General features: G+C 41.2%; 1 protein-coding gene across 2 annotated transcripts in view; it reads right to left on the minus strand.

Annotated features, from left to right (window-relative positions):
* NIBAN1 (niban apoptosis regulator 1) overlaps nt 1-19971 on the minus strand; it is a 132539-nt gene that overhangs the window by 23493 nt on the left and 89075 nt on the right. For both annotated transcript variants that reach the window (XM_045536401.1, XM_045536402.1), the window contains one exon: nt 4587-4702. In XM_045536401.1, coding sequence (XP_045392357.1) covers nt 4587-4702 — 116 coding nt within the window. The remainder of the gene's footprint in view (nt 1-4586; nt 4703-19971) is intronic.

The raw sequence follows: 19971 nt of genomic DNA on the forward strand, positions 1-19971 counted from the left end.
GAAATAATATTTGTTCAAAATAATTGACCTCCTCCTTCTCAGTTCTCATAAAAATTCAAATTACGCTTTGGGAATTAAGGAAGATTTTCTCTGAGGTCATTGGTCAGCCTCATGCTAGTGGAAACACGCATGAGCTCACTACATCTTGCCTTTCGCCAGGGCTCTGCTACAGCAGGGTGTGAAGCCTCAGCTGCACCAAACAGGACCCTCCCAGCGTGGAGGGGGACGCGCCGTCCGGTCCCGCTGTGCCTGTGGGTCCCCGGGAGAGAAGGCTGCTCAGGTCAGTGCAGCAAGTGGGGCTCCTGTCACCTGTCTGGTGTGGCACAGGTCATAATGGGGATGGCATTTCCACCAGCCCCGGTAATTCACTGGTGGGGATGTTTTCGCCTGTCTCCACCATTCTCTGGGGGAAGTCCAGGGATGAGTCACCAGTTTCTGAGCTATGTAAGAGGAACGTGACACGCGCAAAACTCCATGGAAGTGAGCAGGCCTAACAGTTGGATTCAGCAGGTAATTAATAATCCACAGAGCCCATCCTGCTCAATGGGATAAGCTCTTGTTTGGAACACATCTGCCCAAAGTGTGGCGTGCAGAGAGCGAGCCAGGGAGGAAGGAGACTGATGCCAGAGCTCCAAATCGATGGATGGAAAAATATTTAACTCAAGAATCACAATAATTGTCCTAATTTATCCTTTTGCAAAGTTTGGCTTGAATTTGAGCATAAGCGTGAAATGGGTTTGAAAAGATGAAAATGTTGTCTACAGAGGCCAAAGAAAAAGAACATTCCATTTGGGTGGGCTTACAGTTTTCTTCTAGTCTTTCCCACACAGTGTTCCAAGAAATTTGGTTCTGTTTTACAACTTCGGGAATCGAAAAGGAACCACGTCTGGGGAAAAAAGAAGGGGCCGGGAATGGGTTGCCAGGGTCGGGTGGGGCGAAGGCTCAGGCTTAGGCACGGGGCAGGCAGGGCCTCTGGGTGCTGAAACCCAGCTGCGTCTCGTCCCAACACTGTCACCCTCGCCCCCTAACCTTCAGCCCCACCTCACCCCACCCTGACTTTGTGAGGTCCCTCACGGGCCCGGAGCCCACTCTGGGACCCCCTACCTTGGTCAGCTCTCCACAAGCAGCGTCCTAAGCTCATGGGCTCTTCTAGGCAAAGTTGCTCACCTGACAGATAAATCATAATATTCAAGGAGTTTCCTCACCTCCTCCCCTCAGAACGGGATCCACTGAGTTCTACCATAAGGGACCTAAAAATATCACTTTGTTTAAAATAAAAAAAAAAAGAGGAGGTGTTGTATAAATTTAACCACCAGGATGTGGAGATTTCTAATTTCTATCACACATAGGAGAAGCCCAACGTGTCACTAGGTTGATCAAGACTAACAAACCCAGGCTGTCCCCTGAAGGCCGCACCACAGGGCTTCCTTTCAGACGTGGAGGCTGAGAGGGAGGCGCAAGGGAGCCTGTCCCCTTCCTGAGGTGGCCCCAGCGTCTGGCCAGGCTGCTGGCGCCCTGCCCTCGTGTCACCGAGTGGCTGTGTGGGAAAGACTCCATTTAAAGGGGGTCACACTCAACACCGTTGGATGACAGACAGCTCTGGGACGCAGGGATGAGGCCTAGAACGTGTGGATGGTTTCTTGTCTTGAAAGCGCTCTGCTGTGTGGGAATTACGAGCTGTCCTCTCGCCCACCTGGCTAATTTAAAGACAAATAACAAATATACCAAATCACTGTAGCTACTTTACATTTTGCAAAGCACCTTCCCTCATGATCTCATTTGACACGTTTATATTGACAAGTAGAAAATATGTTGATGTTTTTGCTGGTGTACAAATATTTTCACCTTAGCAGTCTGTCAGGCAAGTTATTCTGAGAAATTTGCTTTGCCTGGACACTTGCCTAAAACAACCGCTGCCATGAGGCCCGCCACACTTGCTGTGTGAGTCATTACTATGCAGATAGTACTAGAACAAGGGAGAAAACCTTCCAAATACAGGCTCCTAGGGTAGAGGCGTCTAGGACAGTGTTATGATTAAGTTTGTAGCAGACAGGAAGAAAAAGTGCAAATAAACCCTAGTGCTTTAAACAAAAGATGTCATTTTCTCAAACTCAGTTATGCCAAGCCATTTTCTTTAATTACTTAGTAGCTTTTCTGGGCTCCTGACCTCTTTTTTCTAAGTCTTAGAGTAGATACTGCTTTACTGTTAAGCTCCAAGTCTTAGAACTTATGGTAAACCTTAATCTTTACCTGGCCCCATACCAGAAAGTTCTTGGAAGCCATTTCCTTTTACCAGCTTCTCCAAGCTAGTTCAAAATGCATTTCTGTCACAGGCCAGCTCTGTGACTTCAGCCAACTTCTCTGAATGTTCTTTCTCTCACCTGGAGGGTGTTGGACAAATAATCCAGCACTCACATTTTGTGACTCTGTGATTTCATCAAAGATACTCAAATTCCTGGGGGAGCAAAACTTCTCTTGGGGTCACTTGATAACTCTAGCTTTGCTGATCTCTTTTCTGTTTTTTGTTTTGTTTTCCCACTTAATGATATTTTATACTGCAGGATTAGGGCCGTACTCTGACCGCTTTGCACTAATGCTTTATGACATGGATGTATGTCCGGACCCGCATACCCTCACACACGTACGCTGCCTTATCTTCTGGTGCTTTCTGTGTGTCTTGCCTCACCACAATGGCAAGGGAGGAGTCGCTGAGTTCTCTTATACCTTAGAGCACTCAGCACATGTGGCCTACAGCAAAAATCACAACGTACACAAAACACAACAAACTCAATACTCAACTCCCAGAAAGGGTTTAGTAAGTACCTGTTTTCAATGCTCTCATGAAGGAATGGGATCTGATGTAAGATTTCAAGCGAAAGAAAATAATGTAGCAAGTGGCACGGCTGAACTCAAGGAGCTAAATAAATGTGTCACTTAGCATCGTCCCATGGCTGGTGCTGATCTTTGCTGGGCGGGAGACAGAAGCCACCATTTCCTTTGCCATTTATCCACTTAGCATGTGACCCTGAAACCGTCAGCCTCCTGCACGGGGCAGGGACCATTCTGTCTGGTCCATCTTTGGATCACTAGCCCCCAGCAAAGCGCCTGGCATACAGCAAGCACTCAATAAATAGTGTTGAATGAATAAAACTGGGCAAGTCACCTAACTGTCTTATGGCACTCTCAGTTTTCTCATTTACCAAATGGAAATAATAGTAACTGCTCTCCCCACCTCGTAAGACTGGGAAAACAAACAGAGCTAGGATTTGAACATTCCAAAGTATCAGAAAAAAGCATTTGAATACTGGTCTATGTATGAAATATTTTGGTTTACGTGGCAGGCCAATCAGTGTCAAATGCTTTAGCCTCCTCTTCTTATGGTTTTGTTTTTCTTTTTGGCATAAGCACAGTAAGTCTTTAGTCTGTTGAGATTTATAAATGAATGTGCTTCCCCAAAATATCAGAAACCAAGAATTGGTTAAAGTTCTGGAATAAGTTTCAGGTTGGGAAGAGATTAGTTTAGAATCTACCAACAGAAGGACAAGATGATGATGGTAAACGTATGTTTTCATACGTAAAACAGTAAAGAACAGCTCCATCGTCATGAGAAAATGCTTTTGGCTTCAGATGTTTAATGACCAGAGACAAGGCACCATCTTGCATCTTCCAAATATTTTTCCCGAACAAATTTCCCCAGCCCCCAAAAGAGGTACCCTAGAGACGTGGCAGAAAAAAAAAAAAAAAGAATAGCATTCTTGGACACTGTGTGCCTCTAATTAAATAAGGCCCATACCCAGCCTCCTCTTCTCGGCTGAATCAGTCTTGTGATTGGTGTCCCCATGGAGGCCAGGGTCACATGATAAAACACAGTCTCCTTTGGAGATTTGTAGCACTGTGCCTGGGACCAAGCCCACTGAGGCGCTTAGGCCATGACCGGCATTTAATCAGGATAGTGGGAAATTATAATGTACCACAGAGGACAGAAAACGAAAAGTTAAATAAAACATAGAAAACTGTCTTGACACTTTTAAAATTTGTTTCTATTCATTACTCCATTTACATATCATTCAGTAGATAAAGACAGCTGTGTGCCAAATGCTTGTCCAGTTGCATCTCATTTAATTTTCACAACCCTGCAAGGTAAATATTATTATTCCTATTTTTTCAGAGGGGTAATCTGAGACTAATGGAGATTAAATAACTTGGCAAGATTTAAGTTCAAGTCTGCCGACCCTAAAGCCCTGCCACACGCTTTGCGCTATACCTCACTATTCGCATTTGTTTTTAGTCTGGAAGCATAAGATTATTTGAAAGAATAATTCTTTTTATAAAAAATGGTAGAAGCTGCTCTTTCCACTGCCGTTGCAGTGTTTTTGGCTGCCCTATTTAGTGCCTGGTTTGGTTGTCCTTGTAGTGGGTGCCTAATATTAGTTTGCTGAGCAATGCTTCTAGACGATGAGAGGGATGGCCTTAGGAACCACATCTTCTATTCTTGTAACTTTTTTTACTTGATCCTTTATTAAAATGACCCTGACTTCCTACCACTCGGACAGAGACAGGATCCAAAATTCTGAGCCATGTGTTACCTGGATTTCATCCCCTGTGACCATTTCCCACGCGCCGTAGTGACCCTTCTCCTGTCGGAAGAATTGCACGGCTTCCAAGAAGGCTTGGGCTTCAAATGTCGTCTGCTTCATGTAATCTGAAGGAAAGAGGAAGGGGGATTTAGCAAAGTAAAACATTTCTTTTTACATTTTTCCATGGTGCTTCAAGTGCAATGTTGAAGGCAATGTTGAAGGCATGGAATTATGAGACATAGAAGAAGTTAAGCAAGTACTGAATTCAAAGTTCATGGCCAGGTGTACATCATCATATTACTTGTTCACTGTCCTAGCTGATTAATTCTGCCACTTACTGGCCAGGACTAGCAGCAGGTCCTTCTCCTTTCTTTGTCTTATAAATGCTTTCCGATCCACCCCCAGGCCCCTGGTGACTTTCTGCTACCGACTCTAGCACCTCACTCATGTAGGCCATCCCTTAACAGCACCTCTTGTGTTCAAAGTATCCCCTCCCAGTTTCCCAAACAAAACTCTAATTTCTTTGTGACTTAATATCAGCTTTCTGTCAAAAGGACATCGATATAATGTGCAAATTTATGCAAATGAAAACCAATAATTGCTAACACTTTTAGCAGAAGACTGTTCATCTCAGCCCTTCACATATTTCATTGAAACCTCACAAAACCCCCTGAGGAGTGTATTATCGTCATCCTCACTTTGCAGATGAGAAGAGGAAGCGCAGAAAGATGAATGAATTGCCTAAGGTCACATAGCTGGCGAGTGGCAGAGCCAGGATGTGAATTCAGGAGGTCTGACTTCAGAGCCTGCTGCTAACCACGACACACTACACTGCTTCCCATACTAGTCTTATGGGTTTGCCCTTCCGAACATACTGGATTTTAAAAGGTGTCATATTTGAGAGGTAAAAAGAACTAAAAGCAGAACTACCATTTGATCCAGCCATACTACTACTGGGTATCTACCCAAAGGAAAAAAAGACACTCTATAAAATAAAGACATCTGCACTCGAATGTTTATAGCAGCACAATTCACAATTGCAAAGATGTAGAAACAACCCAAGTGCCCATCAATCCATGAGTGGATTAATAAAATGTGGTGTATGTATACCACGGAGTTCTACTCAGCCATAAAAAATGGTGAACTAATACCTCTTGTATTATCCTGGTTAGAGCTGGAGCCCATTCTTCTAAATGAAGTATCACAAGAATGGAAAAACAAACACTACATGTACTCACCATTAAATTCATACTAATTTATCAAAACTTATGCACACATAGGAAAGTAACATTCATGGGTGTTGGGAAGGTGGGGAGGGGGGCGGAGGGGATAGGTGAACTCACACCTAAGGGGTGCAGTGCACACTGTCTGGGGGATGGGCACGCTTGTAGCTCTGACTGGGGCAGTGCAAAGGCAATTTATGTAATCAAAGCGTTTGTACCATCGCAATACTCTGAAATAAAAATAATAGTAAAAAAAAGTCTGAGAGGTAATATCCTGCCATAAGGAATGAATATCTAATGGTGGAGGGAGCTGGGGCTGAATGGCCATCTCAGAATTCCATAAATCACACAATGCATACAGTGTCTTCATTTCTAACACATAAATTAGCTCTTGGGGGAAATAATGACAACAGAATTATAGAAATCTTAGTGCAGAACTGAACTTTAGAAATAATCTAATCAAGTAATAAAGAAATCAAGGGGAAATAAAGTGGGAAAGGTGAAGTGAGTGAAGGTCCAAGTTCCCTGCCTCTGCCTCCATGGGGCATGGAGCTCCCCAAGTAATCTGCATTTACAGGGCAATGTTAGATCGGTCAGTTGCTGACGGCTGATTCTCGGGAGCAGGGCGCAGGGAGAAGGCGGGACCATCACAGCTTTACACAGTGGAATTACTCAATCAAGGACAAAATGGTTGATGTGGGACTCGACAGAACTAAACAAGGATCAATCTGCGCTGAAAGACAACAATCAATTAACAGATTGTGGATGACTCTTGAGACTGACTTACTAGTTCGTAAGCCTTAGGAACTTGGAAAAGAGAAAATACAATTCAAGGCATAGCTTCTGCAAGAGTTCAAGCACAATTCTTCACAATGAGGACATGATGAAGCCCAGAAACTCCACTTTGAAAAATGTAGAACAATAACTGACATTTCTAATATCAACATAGGGAGTTGGTTAAAATCCATATGAGAAAAAGGGCACATTCCAAGAATCCAGTTTTTAAATGGAAGTATTTTTTCCTTGTTTTTTTTTTTTTTTTGGCTTTGCAACTGATTCAGTGTTTAATCTTAGAGGTTTGGAAAACAAAAATTAAGATCTTGCTATAAAATTGACAACACCATCAGTAGTGTCCTCCCCACAAGGAGATGGTGATACGGGGCTCAGTACACTGGGACGACCTTACCAACTGAGATGGAAACTGTAATCACTACATTGGGATTCAAGATTGACTCATGTGCTCTTATTTTTAACAGCTGTTTTCATTTCCATCCTAAGAAAACAAAGAGATGGAAGAAAATATGGTACTGTATTTGGATAGAGTAAATATGGCCAGACCCTCGAGCCAGGGAATGAAGTTTTAAATCCTTCATGTCCTTACAAGAAACATACATTTATTTATTTCTTCCCCTGCTGACCTCAGGAGAAAGTGTTTGAAATCCTGTCTGTTTAACTTCTGTATCTCTATCAAAGCAAATGATGACACTCCCACAGATGGCTGCATTTTCAAAGATCTTTGGAAAAAAATAACTGAAGAAACGGAACTTGGAGACAATGATGTGAGCATCAGTGAGAAGTCAAAGAAGGAATAGAAGGAGAGCTAGAGAGTACCAGTAGTGAAAGTGAGGTACCTTAATATAGGCAGAGAAGAAAAGTATTAGCAATCAAATCAACCACCAAGAAATTATAGTCTTCGAACAATGAAACCTCAGAGAATGAGAGCATGGATCTGAATTCTGGACTCTTTACCATTAAGAAAAACTTACACTAGATTTTAACTACTCCCTTTCCATAGGGGAAAAATGATCTAATCTACTGATTCATCATTAGCTTTTCAACTTATAAACTGATTAAATAAATTAGTTTATACAATGTTTTTAGAACAGAATCCCCACACAGTAAGTTGCTTTATGGATATTTGTTCTTACGATTGTAAGCGAAGCTCAAAAGCAATTGCCAGAACATTAAGCAAATAAAGGACAAAAGTTTGCTTTGTGAAAGATAGAATTATACTGCAATGGTAATATGACCTTCATTTCTACTAAGTTGTGTGCAAAGGCGTTGCTGAGCTCAGCCAGAGGGTACAGGTGTTTGAGAGAACCCAGATTATCAGATACTTGATCAACTTCCTGCCACAGATCTCACGGGAACAAACTCCAGGTTCGCAATCCCCGGCTCTCCTGCCAACATGCAAGTTGAGTTTAGTTCGGTGACCCCCAGAATCAACAATGGTTTTTGGTTTTTAAGCCTTCTTGCAAGCAGACTTTTAAAAGAGGCAGATGTCAGCCCAAACTCTGTGGCATGTCGTAATTACAAGGAGACCGAAGGGCTGGGAAGCGACTTGACATTAGTGAATTCAGCTCCTGCATTTCACAGATGAGGAAACTGCAGCAAGAAATGGTTAATCTCGTAGCTGAAGGTCACACAGCTGGTCAGTATCAGAGCCAAGAGCTGAGAGTTTGGCTCTGGCGAGCCCTGAGCGGCCTTGGCACTCACGCTCACTTAAATCACAGACTATGAGACTTGGAAGTGATCTCAGAGGTCACCAACCAAAGCTCTCGTCAACGCTGGGATCCCTCAGAATCCCAGAGAGACATTTGTGCGGCCCCAGCTTGAATATTTCCAGTGACAGGAAGCTCACAATTTAATGAAACAGTTCTTTCCATCACTGAGCTGCTCTAAATTTTCCTTCTATTGAGCCAAAATGTATTTCCATGAACTCTCTCTCTCTCATTAATCTCATTTCTCCCTTTCAGAGCAAAATAGACAAGTTTACTCCTTTTCCATATGGTAGCTCTAAAAAACAGCAATCACCTGAATACCCTTATTTTCCTGCAACCGTTCTTTCAACAACTTATCTTTTGGTTCTTTGTAATTCGGCCCTCCCTTTCCCTTCCTTCTTCCCTCAGTGATCCATTCTAATTTATCAGTATCTTTCTTAAACTTGGCCCCTACAGCTGAATACAATACACTGCGTACTGTCTGACTAGTGTAAATCACATAAAGCAGAAAGACACTTTTCTTTTTCTGATCTCTAACCCAGCAGTCCTCAGTCTTTCGACACCAGGGAGCAGTTCCGTGGAAGACAATTTTTCCAAGAACCAGGGGGTCACACAGGGGTGGTTTGGGGTGATTATGTTTACTGTGCACTTTATTTCTATTATTATTACATTGTAATATATAATGACATAATTATACAGCTCACCATAATGCAGAATCAGTGGGAGCCCTGAGCTTGTTTTCCTGCAACTGGACAGTCCCATCTGGGGGTGCTGGGGACAGTGACTGATCTCCCAGGAGGCGGGGCGCAGGCGGTGATGCCAGCCACGGGGAGCGGCTGTAAATACAGATGAAGCTTCTCCACCCTGCTGCTCACCTCCTGCTGTGCGGCCCACTTTCTAACAGGCCACGGACCAGTACCAGTCTGGGGACTACAGCTCTACCCTGTTTTTTAATATAACCACATTGTCATACTGTTGACTCATGTCTTCCTTGTAATCAAATAAAATCCCTGTACCTTTTTCATATAAAACTCTTGCCAATCTAAGCCTCTTCTAACCTGTACTTCTGCTTTTGACTTTGAAGGACATGGTTTAACATGATGCCTATTAAATTACAACGTACTGGGATCGGCCCAGCGTCCCAAAGCCTGCCCAAATCATTTTAAAATTGTAATTCTGTCTCCAACTCCCTTTCACCTCAGAATCATTTGGAAATCTGGTAAGCTCGCCTTCTGCGTTTCTAGCCAAATCCCTGATTAAAACACCCACCAGGTCAGGGGCAAGGAAAGAGCCCCGGGAAACCCGAAGCATTTTAGGAGACATGTGGGAGACACATCTTGGCCATTCATTCAACAATCGCATCCTCAGGACCAAGAAATGTCTAGGAAAATACTGTTCTCCCTAGTCTCTCCCGATTTCCTCATCCGTGCAGCTGCATGGAAAACTCATATTTGGGAGACATAATTAAGGATTTTGCAAGGGAAGGAAAAATTCTCTAGGCCTCTCGGGGACAGTTATTCAGAGGGCAAGCCAGAAAGAAATCACTTTTGGTTTTTTTCCACTTACACAGATTTATAACAAATCAGAGTCCACTGAAACACCGGAGCACCGAGGCCGGTGGAGTCACTCTGGGTTTCGACTCTGGCTGCTGTCTCGGGACTCCCCGACTCAAGCTGAGTTTGGAGGCTGCCTTGTTGTTTTATTTTATCCGTAAACCGCGCCAAGCCTTGTTAGCTGATCTGCTTGGGGATTTGTGAAAGTTATGTAACAGCATTACTCACTGCGCTGCTATGGGGCTCATGGTGCTGATGTGACTTCTAAGCTGTCTGCAGCTTCAGTCCGAAGGCACCTTTCCCAGGAGAGCTGCAGGGAGCCTGCTTGCCCTTGTTTCTTGTAGAACAAGGGAGAAGGGGGACAGAGGACGTAGCCAACATTTGCTGAGTCCCTGCCGTGGAGTATGAACCTGTGAGATGTTTACACACACTGTGCCTTACAATCTTTCCAACATCGGGTAGGAATTAATATCCCCACCTTACAGAGGACAAGAAAACTAAATTTCAGGTAGGTTAAATAGCTTCTTTAAGCTAGTGTGTGGTCCAGCAAGGCTCACACCTCCAAAGTCCTGTTATAAAACTTCATGGTTTAATGTTTTAAAACTTTTTGTTTTGGGCTGGGTGCAGTGGCTCACACCTGTAATCCTAGCACTCTGGGAGGCCGAGGCGGGAGGATCGTTTGAGCTCAGGAGTTTGAGACCAGCCTGAGCAAGAGCGAGACCCCATCTTTACTAAAAATAGAAAAATTTAAAATTAAAAAAAAAAACTTTTTATTTTGAAATAATTTTAGAGTCACATACTGTTGTAAGAAAAAAATATAGAGAGATCCCATATGCCCTTCACCTGGTTTCCCCCAAAAGGAACATTCTGCAACACTATAGTATAATATCACAAACATGAAATCGACATTGATGCAGTCCAACCTTCTTATTCAGATTTCACCAGTTTTACAGGCACTCCTGCACGCGTGTGTGTGTGTGTGTGTGTGTGTGTGTGTGTGTATGTGTGTGTGTGTGGTGGTGGTTTAATTTGAAAGTTATTTTAAAAGGGACTTTCCTCCTCATTAGAATCATGTAATCCCAGAGTTTGATCATAGATTAGGGATCATCTAGTCCAAACCCCTCATGTACAAGTGAACAGATTGAAGGCCAGACAGAACATGACATGACATGACTAAAAATAAAGCAAAAGAAAACCCCCTCACTGGAACTAACAGTGAATGGTATCCATTTAAATGAGGTGGTAATAGAGTTGGTTTTTTTTTTTGTTTTTTTTTTTTGAGGCAGACTCTGTCATCCTGGCTAGAGTGCCATGGCGTCAGCCTAGCTCACAGCAACCTCAAACTCCTGGGCTCAAGCGATCCTTCTGCCTCAGCCTCCTGAGTAGCTGGGACTACAGGCATGCGCCACCATGCCCGGCTAATTTTTTCTATATATTTTTAGTTGTCCAGCTAATTTCTTTCTTTTTTTAGTAGAGACGGGGTCTCGCTCTTGCTCAGGCTGGTTTTGAACTCCTGAGCTCAAACAATCCGCCCACCTCGGCCTCCCAGAGTGCTAGGATTACAGGTGTGAGCCACCGCGCTTGGCCGGTAATAGAGTTTTAATTTTTATTTAAAAACATATTTCTACATGACCAACCTAAGCAAATATTTATTCTATATTATAAATGATAACTCTTACAGGAACTAGCCCCAGGTATTTAGAAGAAACTGGCAAACTACCAGGGCCCCTGAACTATATATTTTGTAAACTCTTAGACTAAGATATTAATCTACTGACCAAATCATATTGCGTTAGTGAACAAAGACCTACCAGGGAGACAGGAGAAATATGCCTCCCAAAAATGAAAATGTGTACTGCAGATGCGATGGAGAAACCCAAGGACAAGTTACAGTGGCGTTGCCCTAGGTGAAAATACAGATACAAGAACTCACTCAGAGGATAGAAAACTACTCAAACAAATGGAAGAAAGGTGTTTCTAATAAAGACATTGTTTTGAGAAAAATTTTTAACCACACAGAAAAATACTGCATGCCTCTCCAGCTAAAAGCAGTGAAGCTCATGAATTCTTGACTTGTCAATAAATATTAAAAGACCGTCAACAGAAGAAAGGAAGTGGTGATTAGTAGAACCAGTGAAGACAGACTAACCTCATTTCCTTTAGATAGACATACTAGATTGGTAGATTAGAAGGCTGTTATAGACATCCTGTATGCAGATTTTAGCAAGGCAATTATTAAATCATGTCTTGCATGATTTTGATTGGCACATTGAAGAAGTTTAGATTGGCTGATAATGCAAATAAACATAAATAGTTAAATAATCTAAATGACAGGTGCTGGTTAAAGGACTGTGGTTATTAACATCATAGAAGAAATCTCCAGGGCACCACCCTCAAAATATTTTCAATTACTTGGAAAAGAATGTGTGTGCATGTAGGCATATATATATATATATATATATATATTATAGTTATTAAATTTTATTTCCCTACCATAGGCCAAGCACTGAGTTAGGCCCTGAGGATACAAAGCTGAAAAAAAAAATATGACTTTTAACCTCAAGTTCCTAACAGTCTAGTGGATGACAGAGTCAGCAACCAAAATGAAGCATAATATGGATAAATTAATCTAGCACATAAGTCCAAAAACACAACCACAAAAGTATTTGATATGAGCCTGATACATAATAGGCATGCAAAAAGATTGGTAAATAAATAGATTGAATGAATAAAGGTACCAAAAAAAAAAAAAAACCCAAAACCCTGGGGTTTCACTTAACAAAGCAGGTAAATTAGGGGCCTCAGAAATGTGGAGTATAACGAGGCCAAGGATGGTCATATACGGATTCTGAGATATGCAACTCTGAGCTTACCATTCCAAACCTGTAGCTCATGCTGAGCACCAGAATATTTTACAAACATTTTTAAAATAAAGGAAAAAAGTGGAGTACTTCTGAAGATCAAGTGAATGATGAATCTCAAAGCCTTGGAAAGAAAAAAGGGGTTTTATCCATGTGAAGATCTGTAATATAAAAAGGACTTGATTTGTTCTGTGTGGATTCCAACGCTACAGCCAGGATTGTGCAGACTAGAGTGTGGCAGATTTTTATAAACCATAAGGAACAAATTTCTAACATTTAGGCTTATCTTAGAGTTAAATAGATGCCAACAGGATGTCCAAAGTTCCCCTAGAGAGGAAGTGCTCCATCAGGGTGAGTTACCTTCTAGAAGGTGTACAGACTTGCTCAAATCCCTCTATTATATGCTCTCGTGGCACCACGTGTCCCCAGCACAGCACTTACGACAATTGTAATTTTACAGTTATCAGTGTGATCATGGGAGACGCATCTTCCCCTAGACTCTAAGCTCCAAAAGGACAGGGGGCTACTGTTCGTATTCACCATGGCATCCCCCAATAGTACATGAACTTATCAAATATTTGAAGAAGGAAAAAAGGAGGGAGGGAGAGAGGGAAAAGGAAGGGATTAACACACTAGAAGGAATGCTAGCTTAAATCTCCTATAAAGTTCCTTCCAATCTGAAATCTCATATGTTTACAACCGAAACCCAAGTGTTGCAATGTGTTACGTTGTCTTAATGAGTGAGTTCCTGCCCACTGTTGTAAAGAGCTACTGAAAGCAACTGTTGTACTCTCCCCAGTGCTTGTCAGACTTCCCTGAGTACCAGGACGAATTTGCATGTCTAACAAGCTCCCGGGTGATGCTAATGCTGCAGGCCCAGGAACTCGGAGGACCACTGCTCTACCCAGCTTCAGGGGAGTGGCTCTCGAACATCAGAATCCCCCGTGGTGCTTATTAAAAATTCCGTTCTTGATCTTGCCCCAAAGATTCTGCATTTAGCAGGGCTGGAATTGGATTCAGGAATCTGCACTTAAACAAGCTCTTCAGGTGATTTTGTTGCAGGTGGTTTACGAATTACATTTGAGAAAAAAAAAATTACACAGAAGAAAAAGATATAGTAGAAGACCGTGACTTTTGAATGCTGAGGGTTTGATAGCTTTGTCCCTCACTAATAGGTTAAGAATGGGGACACCCTCTGCCAACTTAGCAGAACAACTTCATGCAATACTTCAAAAGGAAAATATATATTATTCAATCAATCACCCACTTAACACACATGAACCCTTGTACTTAATCAAAGTGATGTTTAAATATAGTACTACAATGAAGCTTTATAAAAAAAATCTGTGGATAAGGAGATAACACTTCGGGCAGGCTCATAAAGACACCATTCCGAACACCTGGAAGTCTAGGCGTTCCACGGGAGATCCTCCGCTCCTTTCAGGAGCAGTCATCATTGTGTAGACGTAAATCCTCACGTCACCCTGGTGGATCTCATTTTCCCTTTTTTAGTACTCAGTGGATGTGTGGGTGATGTCTTGTGTGTGAGAGCCTTCCTTTCTCTAGCATGAATCATCTCAGTTACCTCCACCTGAAGTTTTTTTCAAAGCCTTAAAAAAATAAAAATGACCCATGTTCCAATCTATTCCAAAAAGCAAGGATGGTGTCATCAGACCCCCAATAAGGGAGAAGAGAATTTCTTTCTTTCTCAATACCATCAAAATACTCTGTGCCCTGAAGATGTGAGTCATTGAACATGATTTCCACGGGTTCAAAAGAGTTAATCTATCACCCCAGGTGCCTTAGCTACCTGGACAGAGTCAGGCCAGGAGAACAATTACACAATTATTTCCTATCTGCCCAGGGCAAATATACATGGCTGTATATGGGTAGATTTGTATTCTAGGACAGTGAGTGCAGAACTGTCTCCCAATCCCCTGGTAACTATTTGTGGAAATGCTGCTGAAATGACCTCAGGAGAAAACAAATTACACAGCAAAACCTAAGCAAAACAAATGAAAATGATCTAATTTCCTCTTTAAAATGCGAATTTAAAAAGTGTCCAACACATAATGTTTCACAGGCAGTTGCGGCAATGCACACACTGGGGTAACGTTTCAGCTCAGACCACAGAAACTGGGTCATGTGCCTCTCGGTGACATTGTGGGGAGCTGTGTGGCTTGTTCTCCACAGGCAGAAACTCACCACACAACCTGGACACAGTTTAAAGCAAGCTTGAGTTTTCAAGTGAATAGGGAAGATGCTCCTCTAGTTGTAGACTTGTCCTTCGTTTTTGATGATTCTTTCTCTTATTCCCAGAAATGGCTGCTAACAAAGGGGTCTTGGTATAATTTGTCACTGCAGCACGCAAAAATATTAGGGAAATTCTTCTTGACCAATTCAATGGATAACCTTCATTTTGTGAAATCATGACACCTGACTCTTACCAACATCCACAAGAGCAAACTTCCTGTAAGTAAAGGCAGACGGTGAAATGACTTGGCCAGGTTTACACTAGAAAACAAATTGCTGGGGTCGATGGCATTAATTGGCATCACTTCATCATAGCCTGACAAACCCACAGAGCACAGCGCTGTCTGATGATGCTCTCTGGGGATATTTTACTCATCATTACCAATGACTGATATAAATATAATAGCATCTACCTTGAACTTGTCAGAGGATTTAACAGTTTATAACATCTCATTTGATTCTCACAGCAATCTCATGAGACAACTAAGCCAGAGGTAAGCATTCCTGGTATAAAACGAAAAAACCTGAAATCAAAGAAGTTTACGTCATTTCCCAAGGTCATGTGAATAAATAACTCATTTTATCAGTTCATCAAATAAGAATAAAAGTTTGCTTTTCGCGAGTGGAGGGAAAATCCTTACATCCTGGGGCACTTTGGGGATAGCACAAGTGTAGACGCGTCCAAAGGGGGGATGTCATCCGTGACACCACAGGATAAACTTGTGTCCTGCTACACTATAATGTCCTTGAGGACAGGGATTGTCATGTCATATTTATCACAGTATCCATAGGCCATAGCACAGTGTCTAGTAAGAATTAAAACTGGAGCTACTTCTACTCCTGCCACTTCTGCTGTGGGACTCCAGGTGAGCTACTTTGCTTCCCTGGGCCTGTTTCTCATTTCAAATGAGAGGCTGACTGTCGTGTCTGCTTTTTAAGCTATGAAATAGTATAATTCTATGATGAACTTAAAGCACACTTACTGTTATTAACATTTGAATGGTGCTTTCCATAATAGTATTCCAACTTGGGGACATAAAGTTCCAGTTTCAAGGCTACCTTATCCTTTTCTTCCCACTAAACTTTCTCTCTCTTTCTCTCTCTCTCAGATACTCATCTTTCTCTGAGCTGCAGAAAGTCATCAATGTAGCTACTAGAAAATATGAAATGACATGTGACTTTCATCACATTGCTATTGGACAGAGTTTTTCTAGTGTCTCTATGCTCTCCTCATTTCTCCTTTCACTTCCCTGAGTAACAGTTCATTTCATGGTGATTTCTGCCGGTTTCACCACATGGGTTATCTCATTAATTAACCTAATAAAATAGTGAAAATATTCAAGTCTGCCATTTCATGGTCTATGACAAGATACATAGACCACACACACAAATACATGCCATTCTCTAGGCTGCAGAAAGTAATCAATACTTGGTTTCAAAGGCCCACTCCCAGGAAAATGAAGGGGAAATGGGAGACTCTAGACCTGTGCTATCCAATGGAATTATAATGAAAGCCACATAAGCAATTTTAAATTTTATAGTAGCCACATCAAACAAAAACAGGTACAATAATATTTTAATATATTTTATTTAATCTCAAGTATTTGAAATATGTAATCAATATAAAAATTATTAATGAGATATTTTACATTCTTTTTTTAATGCTAAGTCTTCAAAATCTGGTGTGCCTTTTACAGTTACAGCACATTTCAGTTTGGACTCAGCATATTTTACATGATCAGTGGCCACCCGGGCCAGTGGCTGCCATATTGGATGGAGCAGCTCCAGATGCTCATGGTTGAACAGGTATGTTGTCTATCTGAGGTGGGGCAGAGGACGGAGGCGATGAAGGAGAGCATGCCGCCCCACGCTTGTCTGTGTTCAAACACCATCACTACAAAGGGGATCTGTTCTAAATCAATAAAGAAGGAAGAAAGCTGACTTTTCCTCTAAGTCATCATTAGACACATAGCACAGTTCATCTCATAGAACAACCCCAGGATCAAAGTAATGTACAAAAATAAGAAATTAGATAACTTGTAACAAGCGCCTTTGTGGATTACTTTGAGTTCAAGTTCAAGACTCTTGACAATTATATCTCACTCACAAACCCTACATTATGGGCAGCAAGAAGCGGCTTTAACTTTGAGGGCTCTCTAACAACAATGCCATATCATAATATTCCTGCTCGGTGTGGTAGAAAACTGCTAACCAACAACAGTTATTAGATGAGATCATTTCCAAACAGGATGCAGCCGTACAACAATCTGCTATATTTAGAGCAACAAATTGTTCACCCTGCTCCTTCCCTCCACCAAAAAGAAAAATCAGTTAAAATGTTTGATGGATTTGGGTGCCCTGTTCCTACTGTAGACAGTCTCAACAGTGGCCATGGACTTGAATCATATGATGCAATTAACTCACTTCATGGAACTATTTGAGTGAATTTGTCCAGTGATCTAATTCCTTTATGGTAAAACAGAAAAAGAGGAAATAAAAACAAAACCTCAATTCTTGTGTTCAAAGTGTCAAAGCTTTGAAGAAATGAGTGTGTGTGTGTACGCATGTACATTTTCTATGATGGTGTGTTAGTTATAAGTAAGTTAATGTCTCTTGGGCATTCACAGTTCCTAATGGTATTTTTTTGTTGTTGTTTTTGGAGACATAGTCTCATTCTGTTGCCTGGGCTAGAGTGCAATGATGTCATTATAGCTCACAGCAACCTCAAACTCCAGGACTCAAGCAATCCTCTCACCTCAGCTTCCTGAGTTGTTGGGACTATAGGCCTGCACCATCACATCCGGCTAATTTTTATTTTTTTAGAGATAGGGGTCTTGTTATGTTGTCCAGGCTAGTCTCAAAACTCCTGGCCTCAAGCAATTCTTCCACCTTGTCCTCCCAAAGTGCTAGGATTACAGGCATAATAAGCTACTGTGACCGGCCTCCTAATGGTATTTTTGTGACTAAAATATGATGGAATCATAGAAACATATGTGCTTTTAATGTCCAGTCCATTTCCCTACTGCCAGGGCAGTATTTATTACTAAATAGCTGTAACAGCATATAAATTCTTCTAGACCAATTATCATTAATGATAGTAAAAGCTAATATTTATTAAATAGTGTAGGTTTACAGATTAAAATGAATCACGTGTAAGTCAGTCATTCTTACATTCACGTGTAAGACCTTGCCTCAATCGTTCCATACATGATACAACAGTTCTCATTATCAGGCAGGTCTCCCTCATGTGCAACGTACATTTCTTATGTTACAATTGAGAGCATCTTCGGTAGAGTTGAACATGACATTAGAAAATCATTACTGTGTCTTCCCAGAACTTTTCTTTCAAGCTGAGTAATAGTTACAACCCCATGCTTACTTTTTTTTTTTTTAAACCTTCTCTGATAGTACTGTGTATCTCCACACCTCTCAAGTTTTCGGCTGGGAACAGATCTCCCTGTTTCATTCTGTGCATATTTAATACAACTGATTTCATACTGAGGCCTGCCCTGACCCCTCCAGTCCCCGCCCTCCTGGATCCTCTTAATCTACTCTACTATTTTTCAACAGCACTTGCCACATTCTATCATATTACATAATTTGCTTATTTATGATGTTTATGGCTTATTTCTTGTTACTGCCATTGGTCCCTGACTAGAATATAAGTGTCACAAGAACAGGAATCTTTGTTTTGCTCATTGCCATATCCTGAGTGTCTAGAACAGTGCTTGGCACATACTATATACTCAATAAATACTTGCTGAATAAGTGAATGTAGATCTGATCAGTGATTATCAGTTTCTAATTAAGATCAAATTAGTGTAGAAGTATTCAGCTAGAGTCTACACTCATGTTTCTAGTTGACTGGTAAGTACATTGGGCAACACAAAGTTAAATGTCTAAATTAAAAATACACCTTTATTTTACTACAATATAAAAGAAAGCAAATGAATTATACTGGTAGTATTCAGTCTTCAAAAAGTGTGTTATTCTTTAGTATCAAGGGTTGGAGGTGCTGATTACTTCTGACTTATTCCCATGTTCTTCTTTCTAGCTGTGAATTACTGAGTCTGCAAGTCTAGAATGTTCAGTTATGCTCACTCAGTTCTCAATTTAAATATGGATATCAAATATTAAATCCATTTTAGGCTCCTGTTTGACATCTTTACCTGTTTTAAAAGTTAGATCTCATGGCTTTAGATTTCAAAATATTGTGCCTACATGCTATCTGAAGAAAATTGACACAACTTCCTTTTTTTTAAAATGGCAATCTTATTCATTTGGGTCTATTTTTGATTGACATTTTCTCCGCAATGTTTATGGTGACTGACATATAGTAGGGGCTCTAAAAATATTTTTCACTTAACGAAAAATTCATTCTGGCAAACTTCAAAAAATCTGACCATGTACATTTAGGAAAATAGCAACAAATACGGTATATTCAAAACACGGGAAAAAATTTTAATTAGGAAAAAAGTGATAACTGATTAACATAGATTCTCTGTGTACAAGAGAAGCAGATTTGGTTCATGGGCATGAAGTCTGTGTGGGAAATAATGATAAACCCACCATCTGTTCACCCAGCACCCTCAACAAGCACAAGGAGGGTTAAAAAGAATATGTGTTTGGAAAAGAATGCATAATTATCTATAATACAACAAGTGTGATAAATGCTATTAGAGAAATAAAGGGCTCTGGGAGTCTGGTTTGGGCTATGCACATTTTCATGAAACAGGGAGCTAAGTAGCCATGGGTGGGTTGAATTGTGGCAGGTGGCCGGTGTTCAAGGCAAAGGGAAGAACATGACCCAAAGCACAGAGACAAGCCACACAGAGCACATACAATGTCCTCATCAAACAGCATTTCCTGTTTTTAAACACCTAAATTATGAAATAATTCAAACCCACCTGTATAAAGAGTTGCTAATTTGTATTAGGTGCAGATACAAAATGATATGGTTATAAAGACTTCCAACACAGTGCAAGGAAGTGGGTTCTGGCGTC

The sequence above is a fragment of the Lemur catta genome, chromosome 23 (genome assembly GCF_020740605.2).
Source record: "Lemur catta isolate mLemCat1 chromosome 23, mLemCat1.pri, whole genome shotgun sequence".
Taxonomy (NCBI): domain Eukaryota; kingdom Metazoa; phylum Chordata; class Mammalia; order Primates; family Lemuridae; genus Lemur; species Lemur catta.